Genomic DNA, 25,941 nt, shown 5'->3' on the forward strand with positions numbered 1-25,941 from the left:
GCCTGATCACAAACCTCATGCTTCAGCTTCCCTCCTAGTACTCAGACTTGTTGCAAAAATCCAGTCCACTCTCAGAGGGTTTCTCAACATTAAGGAGGATGGAAAGCTCTCAAGACTGAATGTGGATATCTTGTGATAAGTATGGACCCTCCCAAGATAGCCACTGATGTGGGTTCCTAAATTGTGTTCCGTTTAAAAACCCAGTGTTGTAGGATTGCATTCCCACCTCTCACAAGATAAGGCTGTGGCTAGATTTTTTTTTTTTGTCTTCTTTGTATCTAATCTACAAAATAATGAAGACCTCTGGATTTCTGTATTCTTTTCTTCTCTCTCTCTCTTTCTTTTAAGATCTATTTATTTGAGAGAGAGAGAGAGAGAGAGAGAGAAGGGGACAGAGTTGGGGGGGCCGTGGGGAGGGACAGAGGGAGAGAGAGTCCCAAGCAGACTCCGCACTAAGCACAGAACCTGATGCAGGACTCAATCTCATGACCCTGAGATCATGACCTGAGCTGAAACCAAGAGTCAGTCCCTTAACGAAGTGAGCCACCCAGGCACCCCAGATTTTTGTATTCTTAATCCCCCACTCCTTCCATTTTCCCAAGCCCTGTCCCCCCTAGAGTCCATGTTTTAGACCTGGTCATCCCTCTCCTGTCTCGTCAGGGACCAGAGCCTCCCCCTTGTCCAGTCAGCCCCTGGCACCTTCTTCTGGCAGATGCTGTCATGGGAAGCTGCTGTGGTGAAGTTCACAGGGCCAGCTCCTGACCTGGGGAATAAGCAGGGTCCCCTGGGTGACCTTACAGCCACTCTGCAGACTAATGGGGCCCCGCCCTTGTACCTGACTGCATCCTACAACAAAAACCCAAGGAAGAGGGATGGCTCTTAAGAATATACCTTACTGTCTGGTTTGGCTGATGAAATGATTATCTTCTGCCCAGGTTTCAGCTTGCTTGATTTCTGATCCATAAGTGGGTCAAGTGTTGCATATCCCTTTGGTATTAGGGGTTGGGCTGCACCTGGCCCCACCTTGTGTCCTCCAAGTGCAGGAGGGGGAGCCCTCCCCGTCCACAGCACGCCCTGATACACATACTCGTTTCAGCAAACATCCATCACATTCGGTGTTTCTGGCCTGGGAAAGGACCTGACAGGCTTGGCACATTGAGGTAGGCAGAACCTGCACTTGGCTCTGTCACTTACCTGGACTGCCTAGCACGTTCCTATCCAGGACACCCAAGTGTGTCCTGTACTCTTGCAGCTAAAAATAGGGCAGGAAGAGGAGGACACCCAGACTGGCTCCTGATGCCCCGAGGCCCCCTGAGTTCCTCATGAGTCTCTGGTGTGTTTGCCGGACCACCCCTACCTTAGACTCACTTCAGGCCAGGGCCCAGCTAGCTCTCATGAGCACCTTCTTGGGCGTTCCTGCTGCTCTGGGGCTCTCTGCCCCCCACAGTGCTCCCTGTTCTGCAAAGCGCTTTACTAGCTTCATAGCCCTGAACAAACCACACACACACACACACACACACACTGTGCACATGTGTGCACACACATATGAGGGAGTACTGGGGATTTTAATGAGCCAGAGGGCTGAAGCTAGAAAAAAGTGGGAAACACCGAAGTTGAAACTAATGTGCTACGTACCCAGTGCACGCAGACAGTGCTTAAATGCCTATTCCCATTCCGGGTTATAGGAGCAACTTGTGTTTAAAAATGTAAGAAGTTGAAACTCATTCATAATTCCACTGCCCAGAGGTAGCTACGGCACTGGACGCCTTTCATGCATACATGCAGGAAAGGGAGTTAGATTTTAGCCCAATTATTTGTTTTTGTTAATATCCGCTACTTGATGAGCTTCACTGATAGCCAGTCACAGAAAATCATCACCATCCATCTCACAAAGCAAATTGCGAGGTAATTCAGGAGATGCTGCATGGGCAGTCCTCCCTCTGCCTCCCAGGGGAGGAGATGATTCCATGGTGGGAGACATAGGAGGAGTGCTCGGAGAAGCGGTTTATCACAATGCACCTTTGATACTTCCTTCATCACGTGGTGTCCGATGGCTAGGTGGGACAGGTCTCAGGCTGGAGGAGAGAGCCCAGAAACCTCCGAGGGGAGGGGTGGCATTCCCAGAGTTTTGCTACCCCTGCCGCAGATGTGGAGGACGGCGGGACAGCACGGGGATCCCAGAAGCATGTGCACCTGCCGCGGAGCACCAACACAGAGTTCTTATCTGTCCGCCACCCAGTCCTTCCGAGGAGTCCCTGAGGGGGTCCACGACAGTGTCAGCGTGACCTGGGCCCACTTCGTGGAACAGCGGCCCTGCTTCCCCTGCTTTCTCAGAGCTGGGGCATGGACTCTGGCACAGGGCTCAGAGAAAGGAAAGCCCTCATTGCTTTCTTTTGCAGTCATTTTCTCCCAGTCTGTGACTGGTCTTCTTATTCTCTTAACAGTGTCTTTCACGGAGCTGAAGTCTGTGATTGTAATGAGGGCTAGCGTATCATTTCTTTGTTCATGTTTTGCTCCTTTGGTGTTGTATCTAAAACCTCGTCACCAAACCTGAGGTCATGCAGATTTTCCCCTATGTTATCTTCTAGGAGTTTTATAGTTTAGTGTTTTACATTTAGGTCTGCGATCCATTTTGAGTTAATTTTTGCAAAGGATGTGAGGTCTGTGTCTAGACTTTGCATGTGGGCATGCAGCTGTTCCGACCTCTCTGTTTCCTTGAAGATGCACTGCATTGCCTGGGAACACCCAGTGGTCATGGAGGCTCCCTCTTGCTTCACGATTTCCCCATGAAGGGTCACATGCCACTTTTCATTTCTGCCACTGGGTCTGTAGATGCAGAGACAAGTTCCCTAGCAAGGGTTCTGTTTTTGCTGGGGCCAGTAGAAAAGCCCACAGCAAGACCAAACTTGTTTCTGGATTCAGGCAAGGGAAAAGGTATGCCCCAAACTGAGTGTGCCTCTTTCTTCTCAGGTCTTCCCTCTGGGATCACTTTATTTGTGATTGAAGTACATCGTTCAGAATTTCATTTTCTGAGTCCTTTTGTGATAAATTTTCTCAGGCTGTGGTTTTGAACATGCTTCTTTTATTATTATTATTTTTTAAGATTTCATGTATTTATTTGAGAGAGCGTGCAGAAGCAGGGGACAGGCAGAAGGAGGGGGAGAAGCAGGCTCCCTGCTGAGCAGGGAACCCAATGCCGGGCTCGATCCCTGGACCCCGAGATCAAAGGCAGATGCTGAACCAAAGGCAGATGCTCACTGGACTGAGCCACCCAGGCATCCGTGAACATGCTTCTCTCACATCCACAAAGTTTTTTAGCTGCTATTTCTTCAATGTCTCTATTCTAGGCTCTTTCTACTTATAAAACACAAGTCAAACACATTAGTGTCTCATTCTTTTTTCCATATTTGTTCATCTCAGTAATAGTTTTCATTTCTGTCTTGCAGAACTTATTTGTAGATAATTATTTCTGCTCTGTCTTCTAGAACTATCTCCCCATTTACTAATTCTCTCTTCAGCTATATCTTATATACTATTTAATTCAGTCACTGATTTTTATTATTATTATTTTGAGAGAGAATGCTATGCAGGCCCCTGAGTTGTAGCAGGGAGGGGCAGAGGGAGAAGGAGAGAAAATATTAAGCAGGCTGTACACCCAGCATGGAGCCCAACTTGGTGCTCGATCTCCCGACCCTGGGATCATGACCTGAGCCAAAATCAAGAATCGGACACTTAACCAACTGAGCCACTTGGGTCCCCCAATGAATTTTTAATTTCAGCTTTGAAACTTATTTCTACAAGTTGGAATTTTTTTTAATCTGCTTGGTTGTTCTTGATAATTTGTCTTCTCTTCATTTTCAAACTTTTCTTTAACTCTATTATATATAATAACATCTACTTAAATAATTTGTTTTTTTTTCAGTTTTATTAAGGAATAAATGACACATATAATTGTATATATTTAAGGTGTATAACCTGATGATTTTATATCCCTATACGTTGTGGAATAACTACCAGGTTTATCTGAATAATCCTAATAGTGGCAGTCTCTTATCTATTTCTGCCAGATTTTGAATCATTGTTCAGAAAGTCTACTTCTCTCCAGGGTTACAAAGGAGCTCCTTCATGCTTTTGCTTATTAGTCTTTTTATGGTTTAAATTTTTTACATTTTTACTTTGATCCATTTGAAATTAATCCTGATACATAGTATGAGATAGGGATTGACTTCATTTTGTCCAGCTGGTTACCCAGTTATCTCAACACAATCAATTCAATATCCCATCTTTTGCCTGGTGAGGTGAGATGCTACCTTCACCACACATGAAATTTATAGATATATTTAGGGCTATTTCTGGGCTTTATTTTCTGTTTCATTGATCTGTGTAGTTACATACTTTATGTTTCTCATATTTGGTGCGTCTTTCATTGTCTTTATTTTCTTTAGTAAGTGATGTATACCAATGGTAAAACTCGCACCTCCCCACAGGACACACAGTAAGACCTGCATTTACCTTTCTCCTCTTTTTCCGTACCCAGTTCTCCTCCCAGGAGACAGCATTAATTTCTTATGTGTGTTCTGTATCTTTCTGAAGATACTCTTCTTCTCCTTTTTTATTTGAAAATCAATCTTAAAAATGAAATGCCAAGGACTAATGAATCAGGATAATAGGTACATGTGATCTCAGTGACTAACACTTATATTTGAGCCCAAATCTTGGTTGGGAGGATCTGGGGATTGCTGCTCTGCCCCAAACATCTCCCCAGAACCCCCAGGCCTCTCTGCCAACCCTGAGACCTGACTTGAGACTGTGAGCGGAGGCTTGCCTGGACCCTGGGCCCTCTTGGGGCTGCCCTCCCCTGGGATGACTGCTTTATAGTTCACACTGCCTGCCATGGAGCCTGAGCGTCGGCTCTAATACATGAAACCAGGCCAGTGCCTTGGAGAGCGTGCCCACACTTCCACCCTGAATCACGGTCTGAATGCTGCAGGGCCTGGTGTACTCCTTTAGTGATCCATCTGCAATGACCTATTTATGAAAGAGGTACCAGGCTCTGGCCAGGTGCAAGGTGCCATGCGGGCTGCTGAGAGTCGAAGGGATCAGTGTTCATTTCAACAGATCTGTAGTGAGGGTCTCTGGTGGGTCAGCCCTATCGGAGGCTGTACTCCCGACCCCAGGGCTGGGAACGTGCCTTCCCCACTTCTCCCTCAGCACCGTGAGCTCAGCTACCAGCACAAGGGCTCACGTTGTGCAGCTGCTTCGTAAGTAGTTTTTTGCTGAAGGATCAGAAACTCAGAGGATGATGAATTTCAGGAGGACAGAATATTGGTGATGGCAGATGCTGCCAGACGTTGATGAGATGGGAGCCAAACCTGCCCCCTGGATTTGTAAACGAAGCCAGATTTGGGTTGTGCTAATGACACTGGGGCAAAGCCGGACCGGCTGGAGGAGAGGGAAGTGGCAGGGCACGTGTGGGCAGGGCACGTATGTGGCAAACGGGAAGGCATGGGAACTTTATCAAGGACTGATCTCTCACCTCTGACACGAAAGCCACTGAGGATGTCTCAGCTGTACCTTGAAAAGGAGAGGAAGCCAGGAGCCAGCCACCTGATTTAAATAGCAACATCCCAGGAGGGGTGCTAGCCACACCCCAGGGTCTCTCTGTGAGTGATTGGCAAGAATGGTTTTAAAGCACCACTCACCTACTGAGAGGAGAAGGAAGTGATAAGAATTCTACAGGTATCCTCTCTCTTGCTGATATTTGAACAGAAAGATACCAACTAATAGAACATATTTATAGTTCTCTTGCTTTCTTTGCTTGCCTGAAGGCTTCTCTAGGTCTAGTCAACCCAGAATAAAACATGGTGAAAGCAAAAAGTCACTCCTCAGAGCTATAAATACACTGTAGCAAGAAGACAGACCCAAAGGGTATTAACCACAGTCAGCCTCCCCACCCCCAATCTCCCTGTCTGCCTCTCCCCACCACCCCCTCCCGTGCTGGTTGCCAAGAAGATAACTGGGCCTTGCCTGGGATTTGCCATTCGCTGGGCTGCTCATCCCGCCTACAGCTCTGACCCTGCCTCCCTTCCCCCCTTCCTTAGTGTCTTTCCTCCTTCATTTCATATCCCACCTTCCTTTTGAGGCATGTGCCTTCCAACTGGTGGCCTGGAAGCATGTCTCCCTGGTACCTCAGAGGCCTGTGGTGGCTCCTGATGCCCAGGGGTCCTGTTGTGGGACTGCTGTCATCCCCGCATACGCTGTGTAGAGTGGCCTTTATAGAAGGCGTTTAGAGATGTCATCCGCATTAGAAGGAGGCTCTTGTTTTGCCAGAGCTCACATTTCTTGTCTGTAGGACGGTGGGAACCGTGTGAGAACGCAGGGCCTCTGGGAAAGACTAATCATAGGCCTCCCTTGCCATGGCTCTCCTGAGAGATGCCCCTCGTGGTAACTGGTGACTGAGGTAGTCTGTGGTCCACATTTGTGCGCAGCTTCTGTAAATCTGGGGGTTGACTGCTGGAAGTCAGCATCAGAAAATGAGGACACTTACCTTGAGCAGGGTCGGTTTCCTCGCCCTTCCACCTCCCCGCCAGGCCCTGGTGGTCCCTATTCCAGATGGAGAATGTGGCTTGTGGTTATGTTCATTTGAGGGGCATGGGGGCCAGTGCTTTGAGTACTAGGCAGAGGCTGGCCGGTATAAGTAATGAAACGTCTGCCTTATTAGTGAGCACTTACTATGTGTCAGGCACTGACTCACTGCTTTACATGTGGTAACACGTGGAATCCTCAAACTGCCTGTTTGGCCTAGAAGGAGACTGGGGCTTAGCGCCTAAGAAATCTCTCTCTGCAAGGCCATTCTGTGTAATAACCCCCCCCTTGAGAAGAGCGCCTCCTGCAGGCTCTCCTTAGGAGTGCAGGCCTTAGCCGTTAAGAGGAGAGCTTGCGGGCCAGGTTGGGGGGTTGGTTTGCAGGTGCTCAGGGTCCCTTGGTCCACTTTGCATCTCCTGTGTCTCCAGTGGACATTGCGGGAGGATGCTAGGTGCCCAGTCCTGGAGGGCTGGCTCGGGTCTTCAGTGGAGCCACAGCCTGGCTGAGGCGACAAAGCCTCCTGAGAGGGGCAGACCCTGAGCAATTGCAGGTGATGTGCGAGGGCTGGAGACAGTCTTGGGGTCTGGCCTGGGCAGAGGGGACAGGGGTCCTCCAGGGATGGGCCTGGAGGGACAAGGAGTCACTGACAGGAAGGAGATGGGTTTGAGCACGGGAGGGCTGATGGCTGTTGGCATGACATGTGCTGGGCCATAGAGAAGGGGCAGTCTGGTCAGTGCTGGAAGCGCGGGCTGCATAAGCAGCAGGACAAGTGAAGTTCTGGGGGGAAGGGGAGCCACAGAGTCCTCGGAGAGGAGAGGGTAGCGCCCTGTCTGCCATGAGGAGATTATATGGCTCAGCAGCATGGAGGATAGACTGGAGGGTTGATGGCTTTTTGCCCGATGTCCCTTCATCTTCTGTTTAGGGAAGAGGGGGACAAAGCTTACAGCGGACTTGTGGCCCTCAGCCTTGGGAATCCACCTGGGCAGACAGGGCCAGCGCCTCCTCTGCTGTGACACACTTGAAATGCTCTTAAAGCAGTCATGAAAAGAACCTGAAAACTCCACATGCTCAGAACCCTTGTGAGAAGGAGGATTAAGCAGGCAGGGACAGATGTCAGGGCAGGAGGGCGACATAGTGTCTCAAAGGTGAGGGGGTGCACACACCGTAGTTGCTGCTTCTCATTCACACCGCGTTTTCATTTCTTACATTTTGAAAAGACAGTTGTGCACAAGGGAAACCGCACCAAAGAGGGTCAACTGTCTCCCTCTGATGGAGTCCCCGATTCCACCCAGAGGAGGCACCAGGGCACCCCATCTTGGGGAACACGGTCGTGAGTGCAGGGATAGGTGTTGCCTCCACCCCCCATACCAGGGCTGTCCGCCATACGCACCTTCCTCCTCATTTTCCTCTGTAAAAGTCTATCTGGGAAATGGCACTGTGTCAGGGCTCTCTAATAGAGTTTCCTCTTTACATGACACTTTTCAAATCATTTCATTTCATCAGAGCTCTCTGAATGTCCATCTCTTCCTGAGAGGAGTTAAGAGTAAATGGCTGTGATTTTCCATATCCAAACAAACACACATACTAACCATTTCCTTATAAATTAACAGTCCTTGAAAAGGAGTGAGTGGCGGGGCAGAGGGTCCTGCCCAGCTGTCAACCAGGGCCTGGGGGAGAGCAGGTTTCTCTGGGGCCGCCCCAGCATGGCGTCCTTCCACCTTCCGTCCTGGGCCTTGACTCGTGCTCTCTGGGCAGCTGGCTTTGGTTTTGCCTCTGCCCTGGCACACGCCCCATGGGGGTCAGACGAAAGCCCCCGGCCCCATCCTGAGGCAAAGACCGCCTGTGGGGCCGCTCCGGGTGCTGCATTCTATCAAGGTAAGTCTGGCAGTCCCAAGGTTAATCGGGTTCAAGTGCATTTTTCAAACATATGTAAACTGTTAAGTGTAACAGCACAGAGTAGACTGTCGATGAGGAAACACCAGGTTTTCTGTGTTGCTTTCCTTCTCCTGGCTCTCACCCACGTGAGAGCATCTATGCACTTAGCCAGCCCATTATTTTGATGGAGGAACCCAAGGAAAAGAAAGGATAGTTTTCTTCCCCTAGAAATCAAGCCTGGTGGGCTTTGCAGAAGACGAAGTGTGTGATCGTAGCCCCTGAAACAGCAGCTGACACCTAACCACCGTGGTAACCACGCTGCAGCTTGCCAAGTCAGGAATCCTCACCGGAAGGTGACCTCGCAATCAGCCCCCTTCCATAGAAAGGGCACGCCTACCTCCGGTGTGTACCGGCACGTCTTCAGCCAAGTGCGTGGGCTCAGATTCATACTGGGCTGTCTGACCGCAGACCCCAGCTCTGCCACGGCGCCCCAGGGGACTGCCGCCCACCCCCCGCACGCCCCCGAAGACATACCAAGAAGGTGAGCTGACAGAAGTGCAGAAGACTCAGGGGAAGACACGGGAAGCCTCTGCAGAAAGGGAAGGGACTCGCGTGCAGGGCTGGGGTGCTGGGTAAGAGGAAGGTAGTGTTGGTCAAGAATCCTCCCTCTTTTTTGTTAATGTGTAGAATGTAGATTTACTTATTTTCTACTTTGAAATCAGAAAAACAGCTTACTTTAGAAACTCCCGAATTACACTGCATTTCTATCTTACTTCGAGACGTGGGGAAGGTGGAGACTAGAGCAGATGCTCCTGGATTCTTAGGAGGGTCTGCAAGATGGGTTTAACAGCAAGGGACAAGTGTGTGTCAGACTTGGAACATCTGCAGAAAAGCAACAGAAAGGCTTATTGTTACCAAATACCTTGTATCCTGCACACATACACACAATTGCTACTTTCTGTTACTGCTGTTTTTTTTTCTCTTTGGAATCCCTGGCTCCTTTGAGGCCCAGGATGAGCAGACTGGAGAGCTTTGCTGTGGCCCATGAGTGAGGCCCTGAAGCCTTGGGTTGACAGGTCGGCGGGTTTCAGACTCTGCCGCTCATCTGAAAAGGTGAGATGTGGGGGCCGGTGGATTCTAGGTCCCCCGGGGGCATTAGAGGAAAGTGCGGTGCAGTCAGGATGCAGGAAACTCTGAGCAATCACTCCCCGATTGGGGTTGATTGGGTTAAGGCTTTCCAGAATGGTGTAAAACAGTTCTGAACTCTGTGAACTGCTGATGGAAGCCCGAGGAACTGAAAGAAATACAATAAACAGATTGCCTGTCATGTTGTTGGCTTTGTAGCAAATAGCTGTTTTCTCCTTGGGATTACGTGAACATTTGCTTTCCTTTGATTTCTGGTTGTTCTTTTCAATCTCTTTTGTTAGGGGAGATGCTTCAAACAGCTCCGGGGAAGCCCCTGCCTTTTGCCTTTGCAAGGATTATGTTTAGAGTTTGGCGCAGCCTGCACACGTCACCTGTTAGCTGTTAGGACTCTGATTCTGTAAGCCATGACTTCATCTCCCTCAAGGAAGACAGACGGAATGCTTCCCTCCAACAGATATGGTTCAGTTCAAGATGTTTGGGGGGGGGGAGGGGAGGAAGACTAAGCCTTTGGTCTCTGGATGAACTTGGAAAGGAGACCTGTCAAAGGTATTCACGTTCAGACAGCTGGTCTGTAGCTGAAAGGCTGCCAAATAATGCCATTATTCACAGTTGTGGGAATTTTGTCAAGCGGCGTTAAAGCAGTCGTGCTCTGTGAGCCTGGGGAATGGTGGGCCCAGGGCTGTCTGTGCAGTGCCCGCTGCTCGGATTAGAGAATAAGGTCTCTTTACTGGGCCCGGCCACTAGAGATGATGGATCTAGGGGCTCACTACTTGTCTGATTGGTCCTAGCCAGGAGTGGGAATAGGAGATATTGGGGTGTCTTGCAAGTTAGAACTTAAAGATCTTTAAAATGAAAACGTAGCTCAAAAGTTGGCCAGTGTTGCTCACCATTTAGCTTGGCCCCATGCAATGCTAATCATGGGGAACCTTACCGCACCTGCAGTCCTCTCCAGAGCCGAACCCACGTGCTTGGCGTCCCAACCTGTTGTTGGTCATTGGTAACAAAGCTGTTCCTGTTGCTGCCCAGGAAGTCCTGGCTTGAGCCGGTGGAGAACCTGGTGAGGGGTCTGTTTCTTCTCTTCGTAACTGCTCTTGCCCAGTCTCCTCCTGTGGTTTCTTGCAGATTCCACTTGTTTTGGTTATAGCCCTCAGGGCCATGGCTCCTGAAAACTCCCTCCAAGGGAGGATCCAAGCAGTGAGCTCTGGAAATCGTGAACAGGACTTGAATTTGTAGGTGTGGTGCTTTCCCGATTCTTCTCTTTCCCAGAATCCTTTTCCCTTTAACCCAGGTGGTGAGGGGGGTAACAAAAAAACTTTTTTTTAAGAGATGCATAAGTCCTTCCGAAATTCAAGATGAATCAGGTGCTGAAAACCCTCCTTTGTGGGAAGGCATGGGTTCCATGCAAGCTGAGGCAGAGCTGAAGCCGGCTCTGGTTCCCCAGGGCCATGGCTGGAATTGTGTACAGCCCTGAGCCTGGTCTTCCATGATCCTGCCGTGGTTGTCACTCGCAAGGATGAGGATCAGTTACAAGGAAGGGAAGTGAATGAGGAAGTTCCTTCAGGGACCTGTGCCCTGCCCCTGTTCTTCAAAGCCAGCACTTCTGCCCCTACAGAGTCAAGGGGATCTGTTCCAACCTGACGAGCAGCTGGCAGCCCTCTCCTGGCTAGGAAAGCCCTCTTGTGATGGCTGATGCCGAAACAGGCCAAGGATGAGAGGGTGGGCGCTCATTAAGACTTGGCCAGGGCTCAGTTAGTGCTCTGGCTTCCTGCCTTTGTTCGCTGTCAGTTGAGGCCTACATCTTTCGAGGCTGCTTAAACTGTCCCAGCTCTCTGTCAGCTGCCATGTACCCGGGGAACGGATGGGCGTGGAACATGCTTCTCATCTCACCTCTGAGGTGCTTTGTCTCGCATGCACGTGTCCCTTGACAAAGGAGTTGCTATGGTAACTACCCTCTGGAAAACATGCAGGAGTAAACAAGATCAAGCTCTTGCTCAACTAGGGGCTGCATGAATCTGTGGCCTACTTAGTTGTCCCCACCTGACAACCCCTCCCCACAGGTGGAACTGAGGGCCCACCCTTGGGCGGTAGAGGGTGGGAGGGCCAGTCCTCTGGGCATGCGCAGATGGAAGGCAGGCTGGGTTTTGTGGGGAGAGAAGAGCCATGAATTTTCTTGCTCTTTGGTGAGACAGGCAGAGGAATGAGACACCCCTCCCACACACACACGCTAGCTCTTAGCAAGGAGCTGCAGTGCTCCTCATCCCACTGGACGGACCTGCCCCTCAGGGTCACTCCCACGTGGATCCAGGCTGAATGAACAGTAGGTGAGCGCACCCCTTGAGATTCCCAAGTGGAGTCACTCTGCTCATGGAGGTTTCAGCCACAGAGTAAGAGCCTAGGGGCTCTGCGGGGAAGAAAAGTTCTTGGAAGGAGAACTGCTGGAGAGGGAGAGCTGCTGGAGAATTAATCTCCAGATCTCTGAGCCGTGGGAGCTACTCACAGGCCACTGCTGTGCTTTATATCCTTGTGTCACAGGCTGCCTGTGTCCCACCCAAAGGAGCGGCCCAAGGCCACTAAGAGTTATGGTGACCACCTCCCCACCTCCCCGGTCTCCGTGTCCATCATCACATCCTCACCTGCACACCCAGAAGTTAAAGGAGCAGTGCCTAAAATAAGACCACAGGTCTCCCCATGGTGGCCACTGCCCTTCTCTTGGGAAGAGCCTTTCACTACCACTCCTGGCAGGAGGAAGAAATAAGTCATGTCCTCTTGCCTGAGAAGCCATAATTTCACAGGGGTGGGCTTAGGGCACCATGGTGGGTCTCTGCCTAATGCAGGCCAGGTAAATTGTTTTTAGCACCTTATGGGGGAAAGGTTGTAATCCACCAGACTCCTTCTGTACATTCTGGCCCTGCAGGTGCTGTTTGCCCCATGTTTCCCTGTGGCCCCAGAAAGCAGGGCATGGTGAGGAGGTGCGGGGATAGTGGGGACCAGGAGGAATGCCGGCTAAGGACTGCTCTGGTACCAGCTGTTCCTCTTTGAGCTTCTCGCTGCTTGGGTTCCCCCCAGAGACAGCTCTGGCCAGCTCTCCTTTCTTTACCCTAGAGTTTGTGCTCGCATCAGCTGAGGCTCCTATGGGAGCTTCCTCCCCAGTCACGGGCAGGACCAGAGTGTTGAGGGTGTGGTGCCTCCTTCAGGAGTGGAGGAGGAAGAAGCTCAAGCTTGGTCCCATTTCTGTATCATGGCACGCACGTGGGGCTTAGGGTCCCTTGGGCCTCCCGGGCCCCCTTTCCTGCTTGGCCGAGATAGGTCCATCTCTGCTGGGCGTTGGAGCCCACTGCCACCGTCATGTACAGGGAAGCCTCAGCTAAACTGGAAGGTGGGCTCTCTCCCCCACCATCTGCCCTCAGGCTGTGTGGGGAACAGCCCCGTTGAGATTAATGCTTAAGGGTGGGAAATGTGCTGGTTCTCATCAGGTCCTCATGGGGCCTCACTGTAGTGATTCTCAAATGGGAAATTCAAGGTGAGATGCCTGAGAGCATCAAGTAGGTAGGGGTCTCATGGTGTCTCTGGGTGTGGGGGGATGTATCTTCAGTGACTCGATTACTGAGTTTCTGAGTTCCTCCCTTGGGTTCCAGGTGGAAACTTGTTCAGGCTGTGGCTAGTTTTCCACCGCTCCCAGGAGGAGAGTTTGTGTGAGGAGCCAGGCCTTTTTTCAGCATTTTATGCCCTACTTACCGCCCTGGGTCCAGCAGCTAGCCCTCCTTCATGTGGACCATGGAATATCATAAAGTTTAAGCACAGGACCTGTTCCCCGCTTACTTTACAATGATCTGAGTTCTGACTTTGCTGGAGATCTCTAGTATTGATAACATAACTCAGAATACTAGAAATTCTTCAGTACCCAGAGGGGGACCAGCCTGAGCCAGGATCATAGGCAGGGCCGTGGCCTGGGCAGAATTGCAGACATGGGGGAGGGGAGTGTAAGATACGTTCCAGGACAGTCTGGGTTTAGAAAATGAGGAAGCGATGATGTTGACATTGTCCAAGAGAACTGTGCTGTGGAGGAGAAAAAAACTCTTGCCAAGGGCATTAGCGATTTCGGCCCATGTTGGGTGCAGTGGAAGCACCATTGTCCTGTCCAGCGAGGGTCTGTCCTGAAAGATGGGCACATGAACCCAAGCACCAACGAGGGTCCGGGCTTCTAGCTGTCTAGGATGTAAAATGTTTTACAGTGCTGGGGCGCCTGGGTGGCTCAGTCGGTTAAGCCTCTTCCTTCGGCTCAAGTCATGCTCCCAGGGTCCTGGGATTGAGTTGGCTCCCTGCTCAGTGGGGAGTTTGCTTCTCCCTCTGCCCCACCCCTGCTTGTGTCTGTGCTCTCTCTCTCTCTCTCTTTTTCTCTTTCAAAAAAATAAAATCTTAAAGTGCCACAGTGTCAAACATACACTATGCTGAAAGAGGAGCAGTCTGATTGCACACCTAGATTTAATAGCACTTAGCGCATCACCACATTTACTCCGTGAAGTTGGTTGTGATTATTTGAGAGTAAATTGCAGACGTCAAGATCCTTCACCCCCAAGTACATACTCATGTATCTCCTGTAGAGAACACGGTTCTCTACAGAGTAGTGACATTACGGTCACTCCCAATAAGATCAATAATCCTTTAGTGTCTAATACCAGTCTTTGTTCAGATCTCAGTTTTGTCCAGAATGACGTGTATAGCTCTCTCTCATTCTTCTCTCTCTCTCTCTCTCCCTTTTTTTATTTTTTTGTAATCCGCATCCCATCAAGCATTGATAGGTTTGACACACTGCATTTGGTTGTTAGGCCTCTTCGGCCTCTTCTACTGCATCCTGCCTCTTTTGGTTTATGTTCTTGGGATGTTGACTTGGTGGATCCCGTCCTACCCTTTTATTTTTATTATTTTTTTTTAAAGATTTTATTTATTTATTTGTCAGAGAGAGAGAGAGGGAGAGAGAGCAAGCACAGGCAGACAGAATGGCAGGCAGAGGCAGAGGGAGAAGCAGGCTCCCTGATGAGCAAGGAGCCCAATGCAGGACTCGATCCCAGGACGCTGGGATCATGACCTGAGCCGAAGGCAGCTGCTTAACCAACTGAGCCACCCAGGCGTCCCCCATCCTACCCTTTTAGTTCTGAGTCTGAATGTGTAGGTGTTCAATGTTGAACCCCGACAGGACCCAGTACTCAGAAAGCAGAGCTCCCTCTAGGGCCACACTGCAGGGTGCCCATTCTGGGGAACAGGGTCTCCTGTCCACTCCCCCACTTCTTACTGGGGTACCTTCAGCTGGTCCCTTCTCTCTCCACCTCCACGTTTTCATATCCCAAACAAAGGGGACAAAGTGGAGGGGTCTCCTGGTCCCACTGAGCACATCTGCAACTAGCCGACTCAGCTCTAGGTGTGGCAGGGCAGAGTGCCTGCAGCTTCATGCCTTGGGGTAGCTGTTTCCTGAGGCCGCTGGCCGTGCCCAGGCCCATGAACGTGGGACCTGGGAGGACGCCTGAGGTCCCCTGACATTCTAACATGACCAATGCTCTCCCCCTCTGCTCCCCGCAGCTGAGATTCTGGAACTGGCGGGCAATGCTGCAAGAGACAACAAGAAGGGACGGGTCACACCCCGGCACATCCTGCTGGCCGTGGCCAACGACGAGGAGCTGAATCAGGTATGGGTGCTTCTCTCCCTCCCCTGCCAGACGCTTGGGCAGGCAGTCCCTCTGCCCGAGAAGCACAGGGAGGTTGGTGTTTGGCTGGCTGTCAGAGGTGTGCTCTGCATTTTGGACTACTAGCAGCTTCTCTGACCTCCCCCCTCCCCCACGTGCCCCATGCCAGTTTTTCCTTGAGGCTTTATTTGGGGACAGGAGGGAATGGATCAAGGTATTTGGCTCTCCCTGTAAGAAAAGTAGTGAAGTTCCACTGGAGCAAGGGACTCTGAGGCCTTTCTCCCTTGTATAGTGAGCCTGGGTCCCGTCAGCATTCTTGAAGATGCCCTGGAGGAAGGAGCTCGACGGAGCAAAGCAAGAATGTGAACGGGGAGGGCAGACTTCTTGAAAGTCAGGGGCCTGGTGGACAGGCTAACCATCTGCTACTTTGATTTTCCTGCAAGCTGCTAAAAGGAGTCACCATAGCCAGCGGGGGAGTGTTACCAAACATCCACCCAGAGTTGCTAGCAAAGAAACGAGGATCCAAAGGGAAGTTGGAAGCCATCATCACACCACCCCCAGCCAAAAAGGCCAAGTCTCCATCCCAGAAGAAGCCCGTGTCTAAGAAAGCAGGAGGCAAGAAAGGGGCCCGGAAATCCAAGGTACACGATGGGGCAGGGCTGTGCGCGTAGTGTCAGGACAAGGGCATGCAGGTGAGGTCCAGAGTGGCTCCCTCCTGCTGAGGGCTTATCCAGGGACAAAGGAGGAACCTGCATGGGAGCTCTCGCAGAGAGGCTAGCCCAGCTCCAGCAGCTAGAATCTGAGCAAAAACCCACGTTCCTGCAGGCAAGGGGGATGTGGGGAGGAGGCCAGGGCAGATAGCCCCAGGCTGCAAGGACCCCATTCCTGGCCCGCAAGGGAGAGGCTCACACCTCTGCAGATGGACCTGGGTATGCCAGAGCTTTCCTGTGCTGGGGCAGCTGCCATCGAGTCCTACCTAAAGGCACTGGCTGCCTCCTTGCCCCTGATGCTCTCAGAACTCTCACTGTGTTGCCATGCCTGCATGTCCTCCTCTGAGCATCTTTGAGGGAGGATGGTTCAGACAGTTCGCTCTTCAGAACGGTTGCCTTGTTAAGGAAGAAAACAGATGTGTTATTCAGATGCTCCTGCCAGACCCAGCTTGGCCCGAGATGAGGTCCCAGGTGCTGATGTTTTTGTGGCAAGTGAAGCGTTCTCAGGGTGGGACCTAACGTCTTCATGGGGGTTGGGGGGACAGACTAGTTAATCCCCAGCCCCGATCCTCACAGTGGAGGAGCTGCAGCCCACCCTCGGGAGGTCTGGGCGTGTGGGAGTTTGCACCCCCCTTGTCTCAGCATCGGCGGGAGGCCCCAAAGCACCTGAAACACATGTTCCATGTTTCTTCCTCCTTGGACCCGGCCTCTTGGCTTCTTGTCACAGCCTCTGGGGCCAACCAGCTAGTGACCGGGCAGTCAGAGCTCTTCCTTAACAAAATGGAATCTTAAGCTGTCCTGCTCTGCCCTGGGGCACCCCCTCAGGTGTGAGCCTTCTGGTCTCCAGCCAGAATAGGAGGAAATTTCCTCTGGCAGAAGGTGACCTGCCTGTTTTGTGAAGCCCTCAGTAGTAGTTCCTTGGAGAAGCCTTGTGGGTCAGATGCCATGTCGGCACGTTCTTCCCACCAGAACCCAAAGCCTTTGGCCTGATGAGATGGGGAGGACACCCACCAGGCCAGGGTGCAGGAGCACTGCCACTGTGCCCCTCTCCAGTCCACCCTCCCAGCATGTACCCTGCTCTGAGTGGGTCCTCAACTTCTGTCTACACTGTTGCCCATCTTTGGTAGTTGAGGTGGACGTGGCTGTACTCTTTGTCCATGCTGGTGGGTATGAACAAATGCTTCCCCGCAAAACAAAAATCTGAATTCGTCTTGTCCGCAGGCCACCACCCTGACCCACCCCACCTAGCTGAGAATCAGGCCCAGCTCTCTGAGAGGGAAACATGTTACTGAAGAGCATCCTGGAAGCATTTTCCAGGCACTTACGCTCCACTCAACTCCCAAGTCCTAGGGGAGGCTCCTGGCCAGGCGGGGATGTCGCAGAATGCTCCATTACTCGTTTCTGCCGAGTATAGAATTAGCAGTTTGAACTGTTTCTGTCTCCCCTTTCAACATTCATATTTGCGGGGAGGAGCAGGATGACAGGGAAGGCAGGGGCAAAGCGCCTGTTCATGCCTTTCTAAACGTTAAAAGAGACGATGAAGATGCCAAGACCATCATCTCTGGATCACGGGCCCTGGGGAGCTGGCTGCCCACAGAGCAGGGCCCTTGGTGCTTGGCTTAGCGTTCCTCCAGCTGTGGCCCGAGCGTGGCCCTTGTTCGTGCAGACCCACTGCTCGTTGACTTCAGAGCAGCCCCTCTAACTGTGTGCCCTGGGCAACCCTGGGCTGAACCCTGCTCCCGTCACCCCGGTCTTCCCCTAGTAGTTACTGCCTGACGACTTTCTGGCCTTTCCACTTTACCAAACACTAGGAACGCTGTTTCTTTCTTTTTGGACTGGAAATGAAGGGTGTGTGTGTGTGTGTGTGTGTGTGTCTTTAGCTCTAGTAGCTATATTTGGAACTCACTGTTTCTAATAACCATATGCCAATAATCACTCAAACACTCAGCTTTCCCCTTGATTACAAAAGCAGGAAGTCTGTTATGGTGGTCTGTTTTTCTTCCACACAATAAAACACATTGTCTGCTTACTGTACCAGTATTTGGCTAACATTAAACCCTGGGGGAAGCTGAAATTGGAACCGTGAACAGCTAATTTTCAAAACATTTGTTTAATGTAAATTGTGGTGTCAGCTCCCAGAAACAGCAGAAAACCTGCATCTCTAGGTTTAAGTGGAATGTTCTGAAAATAACCTTTCCAGAGACATGCAGAGAAAGCTTTAGTAACATGCTAAAGCACTTGGAGAAAAAGAGAGTTGGTATTTTTCAAGTGTCAACACTTGAATTCCAAATCATAATTTTCCCCCCAATTCGATGTAATTGGGAGGTTTTGAAAGTCTCCAGTTGTGACAGCTGAGTCAGCTGTCATGGATCCAGTGAGCGGAGGCCACAAAACCCACTGGGACTGGGAGTCCAGGGCCCTGATGGTGCCATGGGACTCTTCCTGCCTGCCTGGGTGGCCTCAGGCAAGTCTGTGCCTCAGTTTACCCCCTCCCATAAAATGATGGCATCCATTCCAACCTCACATTTCAGTGCCTGAATGTGTGCACCGTGTTTCTGACTAGGTAGCACGTGTAAGGGTGGGGATGGTTCAAAGGAGGATGCTATAAGAGCTCTCACCATAGGCCCCCACCACTTCGCCTCTCCAGAGCAGTCTCTGTAACGTTGATGTACCTTTCAGAAAGTCTATGCATGGAAAAGCATAGAGATCTGTAAAGCTCTCCTTATTGTCCCTTCCTTTAAATATAAATACACGTAAAAGATGTTACCCCCCATTTTGGTAGGGTGGTGCAGTGGTAAGGGGTGCCGGCTTGCTGGGCTTTGTGTTCTAATTCGGCCATTTTCTGGCCGCGTGACCTTAGGAAGTGACTGAGTTTCTCTGGTGTCACGGTCTCCTCATCAGTGGAATGGAGCTCGAACATGGGGCTTGGGAGCCTGAGGAGAGAACGCCGTGGCATCCTTACAGTGGTGCCTGACGCACAGCTTTGCCGCTGCTCTTACTCCCTTGCTCTTCCGCAGCGCTCAGTAGAGAGTTGGCTCTGGAATATTCCATGGTGTGGTTCTAGTGCCCTAGACAGGAAGTACCACTCTCCTTACCAGGTCTCTGTGAATGGACTTGCCGTTGTTCTGAGCATTCCGACCGGATCGTATGTAGGTGTCTGTGCTCACGAGTCTGCAGGACAAAGTCCCCAAGGGGAACATGATTTCTGGTGACTGTTGCTCACCTAGAGAGCGTCTGAGCCCATTCAGAAATTTCAGACTCTGCCTCCTCCTCTTAATAGCGAACACCAAAGTTGTTGAAAGAAGATACCTCCGTTGGATCGACAGTTATCGCCCCTGCACATGCTCCTCGTTCCTCTTGCTCCTTAGGGTACGGCAGTGAACGCAGGCCCTTGCTGAGCTTTGGTCTAGTAAGGGGGTCAGAGTCCTTACAGGGGTGTGGGGAGGAGGATGCCATGACAGAAACACCGCAGGGACGCCAGAGGTGGCGTTACCCTCAGAGGCCGTCGGGTGAGGCTTCTCTGGTCAGGTGGCACTGGAAGAGAGGCCTGTGAGAGGAGGGTATTGGGGGTTCAAGTGACTGACGGGAGAGCGCTTGTGGCAGAGGACCAGCCAGCCAGCCTGCCTGCCTCCTCCTAGAGAGCACCCGACAGGATTTGGATTTGAGGTTCCTGACGTTTCCATAACACGCACACCTCTGGCAGCTGGAGGGTCTAGGAACCCTTCTTAAGATTAGGTTTTCCAATGCATAAAATCCTGAAGATTCGAAGGAAGCCATTTAGGCTTCAGTCTTCCAGGTTAAGACCCCTTGTCAGAAAGATCACTGAGAGCCATAGGATAATCTCTAAGAAGACTGTTTTTGCCAAAAATCTGGATTAAAAAATTCTCTCACCTGATTTCTTTGTTTCCTTTTTTTTTTTAAGTTTTTATTTTAATCCCAGTTGGTTAACATATGGCATTGTTGCAGTCTCAGGTGTACAATATAGTGATTCAGTCTCACCTAGGACTTTTCCCAAACAAACTCGCAAAACCCCCAACTGCACTCCACCCCCATGTGGAAATCACCCCCTGAATCGTGAAGATAGGCTTGCTCCTCACTGCCTGGCAAGGAGCCCATGATGAGTTTAGGAGGACGCCCGTTTCTTTTTTGAGAAATGAAAATTTAAACTGAAAATTGAATGATGAATGTTTGGGAAAGGGATGCCAAAGAAAGACATTGGTTCTTGTGAGAAGCTGCTGTCCTTGCAAAATCTTACTGGCCTTTTAATGAGATTCCTAGCAGGTCAGACATCCGGGTACAAGAGCTCGGGCAGAGGTCATCTCAGGTTGGCGATTTCACATAAGGCTCTTTGCACACTCAGCCCTGCGTGTTCTTAAATAGGTCTCCCCCTGACTCTGATCGAATAGGTGTGTGCTGTTCAGAATGAAGCTGGGTGCAGGTATGATATGTGGGAGCTTGTGGATTTGTACAACAGTATGAAATTCCCCAAAGTCAATCCTTTTGGAGACTGACAAAGAGTCTTTGCTTGTTAGCTTTTCCCCCTCCTGCCAGGATCTGAAAAAAAATCTACCACCTGCTGTCACCATTTCATAAAATGGTATTTGAATCCGAAAGGCTGGGCAGGGAAGTAATCCCAGCTTAGGGGAACAGTTACTGTGACTTGAATGTAGTGACTTCTCAGGAGGCATCTGAGTGCACCTCAGCTACCCTGTCGTGGGCTGGGATCCTCGCATGCAAGAGACTCAGCTTGTGTGCCAAGTAGCCAGACTGGAGAGAACTGGGAAGGAATGGCTTGTCTTATACAGACAGGTTTTGGCAGCTTTCTCTCGAGGCCACTGGTTTATCAGATCTCCCAGCTTAGACTCCATTTTCCCACAAGGAATCGAAGGGAGAGGGAAGTTAAGCAGCATGCTCTGGTAGTCAGTAGTAGAACCAAAAATCACATGCAGAATTTCAGAGCCCAGACTTCAGGCCCCTCATGTGTCCTGTGACCGCGGAACCTTTACTTGTCTTGGCAGAGCCCCCCTGTTCTGTAGGTGGAGGGCTGACAGCTCTCTGCTGGAGGCAAGTGGGGCCAACAGCTTACAAATATTTTTGTTTTAAATAACACATCCTGGACTCTCATTGAATATATTTGTGCATTCCTGATACATACTCTGCTTAAAATTTCTACCTCCTCTCCTCTCTAGCACTGTTTCCCAGTTTTATCCAGATATCTTTGACATACAGCACTACATATATTTAAGGTGTATGGCACAAGGACTTAGATCAGTTGTGAAGTGGTTACCACAGTAAATTCAGATCATTCATTATCTTGTGACTAGGAAAAAAAAAAGTTCATTTCTCTTCATGATGAGAACTCTTAGGATTTGCTCTTAATAACTTTCAAATATACCATGCAGCAATATACCATTAACTGTAGCTGGGAGCTGTGAATTACATCCCCTCTACTTCCTTATCTCAGAACTGGAAGCTTGTATCTATTTTTGTAGTATTTTTTAAAAGTATAGTTGACCTACAATGTTAGTTTCAGGGCATACAGCATAGCAGTTTGTTTTCTCTGTATATTTCACGGCACTCAGTGCCAGTGTAGCTACCATCTGTCACCCTGCAACCTTACTATAATACCATGGATTTTATTCCCTGTGCTGGACCTTTATCCTTGTGCCTCACTCTATAACTAGAAGCTTAAACCTCCTACACCCCTTCACCCATTTTGCCCACCATGCCACCTCTGGCAGCCTGATGTTCTCTGTATTTATGATTCAGTTTCTGCTTTTTGTTTTCATCATCTCTTCAGAGTTTTAGATCGCACATGTAAGTGAAATCATACGGTATTTATCTTCTCTGACTTATTGCACTTAGCGTTATATCCTCTAAGTCCATCCATGTTGCATATGGTAAGATCTCATCCTTCTATATGACTGAGTAATATTCCATCGTGTGTGCATGTGTATAATATATGCACATGCCACTTCTGTGTGTGTTCATCTCTTGATGGACACTTGGGTTTCTTCTCTGTCTTGGGTATTGTAAATAATACTGCAATAAACATGGAGGTGCATACATCTTTCCAAATTAGCGTTTTCCTTTTCTTTGGGTACATAACGAGTGGTGGAATTACTGGATCATATGGTAACTGTATTTTTTATTAGCATATATGTATTATTTGCTTCAGGGGCACAGGTCTTTGAATCATCAGTCTTACACAATTCCCAGTACTCACCAAGCACATACCCTCCCCAGTGTCCCATCACCCGATCACCCTATCCCTCCCACCCACCCTGCCCTCCAGCAACTCTGTTTCCTGAGATTAAGAGTCTCTTATGATTTGTCTCCCTCCCTGGTCCCATCTTGTTTCATTTTTTTCCCTCCCTACTCCCCATGACCCCCTGCCCTGCCTCTCAAATTCCTCATATCAGAGAGATCATATGATAATTGGCTTTCTCTGATTGACTTATTTCGCTTAGCATACCCTCTAGTTCCATCCCTGTCGTTGCAAATGGCAAGCTCTCTTTTTTGATAGCTGCATAGTATTCCATTGTGTGTGTGTGTGTGTGTGTGTGTGTGTGTGTGTGTGTGTGTGTGTCACATCTTCTTTATCCATTCATCTGTTGATGGACATGGAGTTTCTTTCCATAGTTTGGCTATTGTGGACATTGCTGTTATAAGTATTCAGGTGCATGTGCCCCTTCGGATCACTACATTTGTATCTTTTTTTTTTTTTTTTTTTTTTAATATTTTATTTATTTGTCAGAGAGAGAGAGCACGAGCACAGGCAGACAGAGTGGCAGGCAGGGAGAGAGAAGCAGGCTCCCTGCCAAGCAAGGAGCCCGATGTGGGACTCGATCCCAGGACACTGGGATCATGACCTGAGCCGAAGGCAGCTGCTTAACCAACTGAGCCACCCAGGCGTCCCTTTTTTTTTTTTAAAGATTTTATGACAGAGTGGCAGGCAGAGGTGGAGAGAGAAGCACGCTCCCCGCCGAGCAAGGAGCCTGACATGGGACTCGATCCCAGGACCCTGGGATCACGACCCGAGCTGAAGGCAGGGACTTAACTGACTGAGCCACCCAGGTGTCCCACTACATTTGTATCTTTAGGGTAAATATCCAGTAGTGCGATTGCTGGGTTGTAGAGTAGCTCTGTTTTCAACTTTTTGAGGAACCTCCACGCTGTTTTCCAGAGTGGCTGCACCAGCTTGCATTCCCACCAACAGTGAAGGAGGGTTCCCCTTTCTCCGCATCCTCGCCAACATCTACCATTTCCTGACTTATTTTAACCATTCTAACTGGTGTGAGGTGGTATCTCACTGTGGTTTTGATTTGTATTTCCGTGATGCCGAGTGATGTGGAGCACTTTTTCATGTGTCTGTTTGCCATGTCTTCTTTGCAGAAATGTCTGCTCATGTCTTCTGCCCATTTCTTGATTGGATTATTCTTTGGGTATTGAGTTTGATAAGTTCTTAATAGATTTTGGATACTAGCCCTTTATCTGATATGTTGTTTGTGAATATCTTCGCCCATTCTGTCAGTTGTCTTTTGGTTTTGTTGACTGTTTCCTTTGCTGTGCAAAAGCTTTTGATCTTGATGAAGTCCCAATAGTTCATTTTTGCCCTTGCGTCCCTTGCCTTTGGTGATGTTTCTAGGAAGAAGTTGCTGCGGCTGAGGTTGAAGAGGTTGCTGCCTGTGTTCTCCTCAAGGATTTTGATGGATTCCTGTCTCACATTGAGGTCTTTCATCCATTTTGATTCTATTTTTGTGTGTGATGTAAGGAAATGGTTCAGTTTCATTCTTCTGCATGTGGCTGTCCAACTTTCCCAGTGTCAGTTGTTGAAGAGACTTTTTTCCATTGGACATTCTTTCCTGCCTTATCAAAGATTGGTTGACCATAGAGTTGAGAGTCTATTTCTGGGCTCTCTATTCTGTTCCATTGATCTGTGTATCTGTTTTTGATTACAGCTTTGCAATAGAGGTTGAAGTCTGGAATTGTGATGCCACCAACTTTAGCTTTCTTTTTCAACATTCCTCTGGCTATTCGGGTTCTTCTCTGGTTCCATATAAATTTTAGGATTATTTGTTATATTGCTCTGAAAAAAATTGATGGTATTTTGATAGGGATTGCATTAAATGTGTAGATTGCTTTAGGTAGCACAGACATTTTCACAATATTTGTTCTTCCAATCCTTGAACATGGAACGTTTTTCCATTTCTTTGTGTCTTCCTCAATTTCTTTTGTGAATATTTTATAGTTTCTGAGTACAGATTTTTTGCCTCTTTGGCTAGGTTTATTTCTAGGTATCTTATGGTTTTGGGTGCAATTGTAAATGGGATCAACTCCTTAATTTCTCTTTCTTCTGTCTTCCTATTGGTGTATAGAAATGCAACTGATTTCTGAGCATTGATTTTATATCCTGACACTTAACTGAATTCTTGTGTGAGTTCTAGCAGTTTTGGAGTGGAGTCTTTTGGGTTTTCCACCTAAACTATCATATCATCTGCAAAGAGTGAGGGTTTGACTTCTTCTTTGCCTATTCGGATGCCTTTTATTTCTTTTTGTTGTCTGATTGCTGAGGCTAGGACTTCTAGTACTATGTTGAATAGCAGTGGTGTTAGTGGATAGCCCTAGTGTGTTCCTGACCTTAGGAGAAAAGCTCTCAGTTTTTCCCCATTGAGAATGATCTTTGCTGTGGCTTTTTCATAGATGGCTTTGATGGTATTGAGGTTTGTACCCTCTATCCCTGCACTTTGAAGAGTTTTGATCAAGAAAGGATGCTATACTTTGTCAAATTCTTTTTCATCACTGATTGAGAGTATCATATGGTTCTTGTTCTTTCTTTTATTAATGTATTCTATCACATTGATTGATTTGTGGATGTTGAAACATCCTTGTAGCCCAGGAATAAATCCCACTTGATTGTGGTGAATAATCCTTTTAATGTACTGTTGGATCCTATTGGCTAGTTTTTTGGTGAGAATCCTTGCATCCGTGTTCATCAAGGATATTGGTCTGTACTTCTCCTTTTTGATGGGGTCTTTGTCTGGTTTTGGGATCAAGGTAATGCTGGCCTCCTAAAGTGAGTTTGGAAGTTTTCCTTCCATTTCTATTTTTTGGAACAGTTTCAGGAGAATAGGTATTAATTCTTCTTTAAATGTTTGGTAGAATTCCCCTGAGAAGCCATCTGGCTCTGGGTTCTTGTTTGTTGGGAGATTTTTGATGACTGCTTCAATCTCCTTACTGGTTATGGGTCTGTTCAGGTTTTCTCTTTCTTCCTGGTTCAGTTTTGGTCGTTTTTATGTCTCTAGGAATGCATCCATTTCTTCCAGATTGTCAAATTTGCTGGTGTATAGTTGCTCATCATATGTTCTAATAATTGTATTTCTTTGGTGTTGGTTGTGATCTCTCCTCCTTCATTCATGATTTTAATAATTTGGGTCCTTTCTCTTTTCTTTTTGGTAAGTCTGGCCAGGGGTTTATCCATCTTATTAATTCTTTTCAAGAACCAGCTCATAGTTTCATTGATCTGTTCTACTGTTCTTTTGGTTTCTATTTTATTGATTTCTGCTCTAATCTTTATGATTTCTCTTCTCCTGCTGGGTTTAGGCTTTGTTTGCTGTTCTTCCTCTAACTCCTTTAGGTATAGGGTTAGGTTGTGTACTTGAGACCTTTCTTGTTTCTTGAGAATGTCTTGTGTAGCTATATACTTTTCTCTCAGGGCCGCCTTTGCTGTGTCCTAAAGATTTGAACAATTGTGTTTTCATTTTCATTTGTTTCTGTGAATTTTTTTCAATTCATAGGCCCATTCATTCTTGAGTAGGATGCTCTTTAGCCTCCATGTATTTTTTCTTTCCATCTTTCCTCTTGTGGTTGAGTTCTAGTTTCAAAGCATTGTAATCTGAAAATATGCAGGGAATGATCCCACTCTTTTGGTACTGGTTGAGACCTGA

General features: G+C 48.7%; 1 protein-coding gene across 4 annotated transcripts in view; it reads left to right on the plus strand.

Annotated features, from left to right (window-relative positions):
• The window catches only part of LOC111141291 (core histone macro-H2A.1), a 73,190-nt gene that overhangs the window by 15,739 nt on the left and 31,510 nt on the right, over positions 1–25,941 (plus strand). For all 4 annotated transcript variants that reach the window (XM_022493745.1, XM_022493742.1, XM_022493744.1 and 1 more), the window contains exons 3-4: positions 15,181–15,287; positions 15,728–15,925. In XM_022493745.1, coding sequence (XP_022349453.1) covers positions 15,181–15,287; positions 15,728–15,925 — 305 coding nt within the window. The remainder of the gene's footprint in view (positions 1–15,180; positions 15,288–15,727; positions 15,926–25,941) is intronic.

Source organism: Enhydra lutris, unplaced genomic scaffold (assembly GCF_002288905.1).
Source record: "Enhydra lutris kenyoni isolate GAN:26980312 unplaced genomic scaffold, ASM228890v2 scaffoldscaffold5, whole genome shotgun sequence".
NCBI lineage: Eukaryota > Metazoa > Chordata > Mammalia > Carnivora > Mustelidae > Enhydra > Enhydra lutris.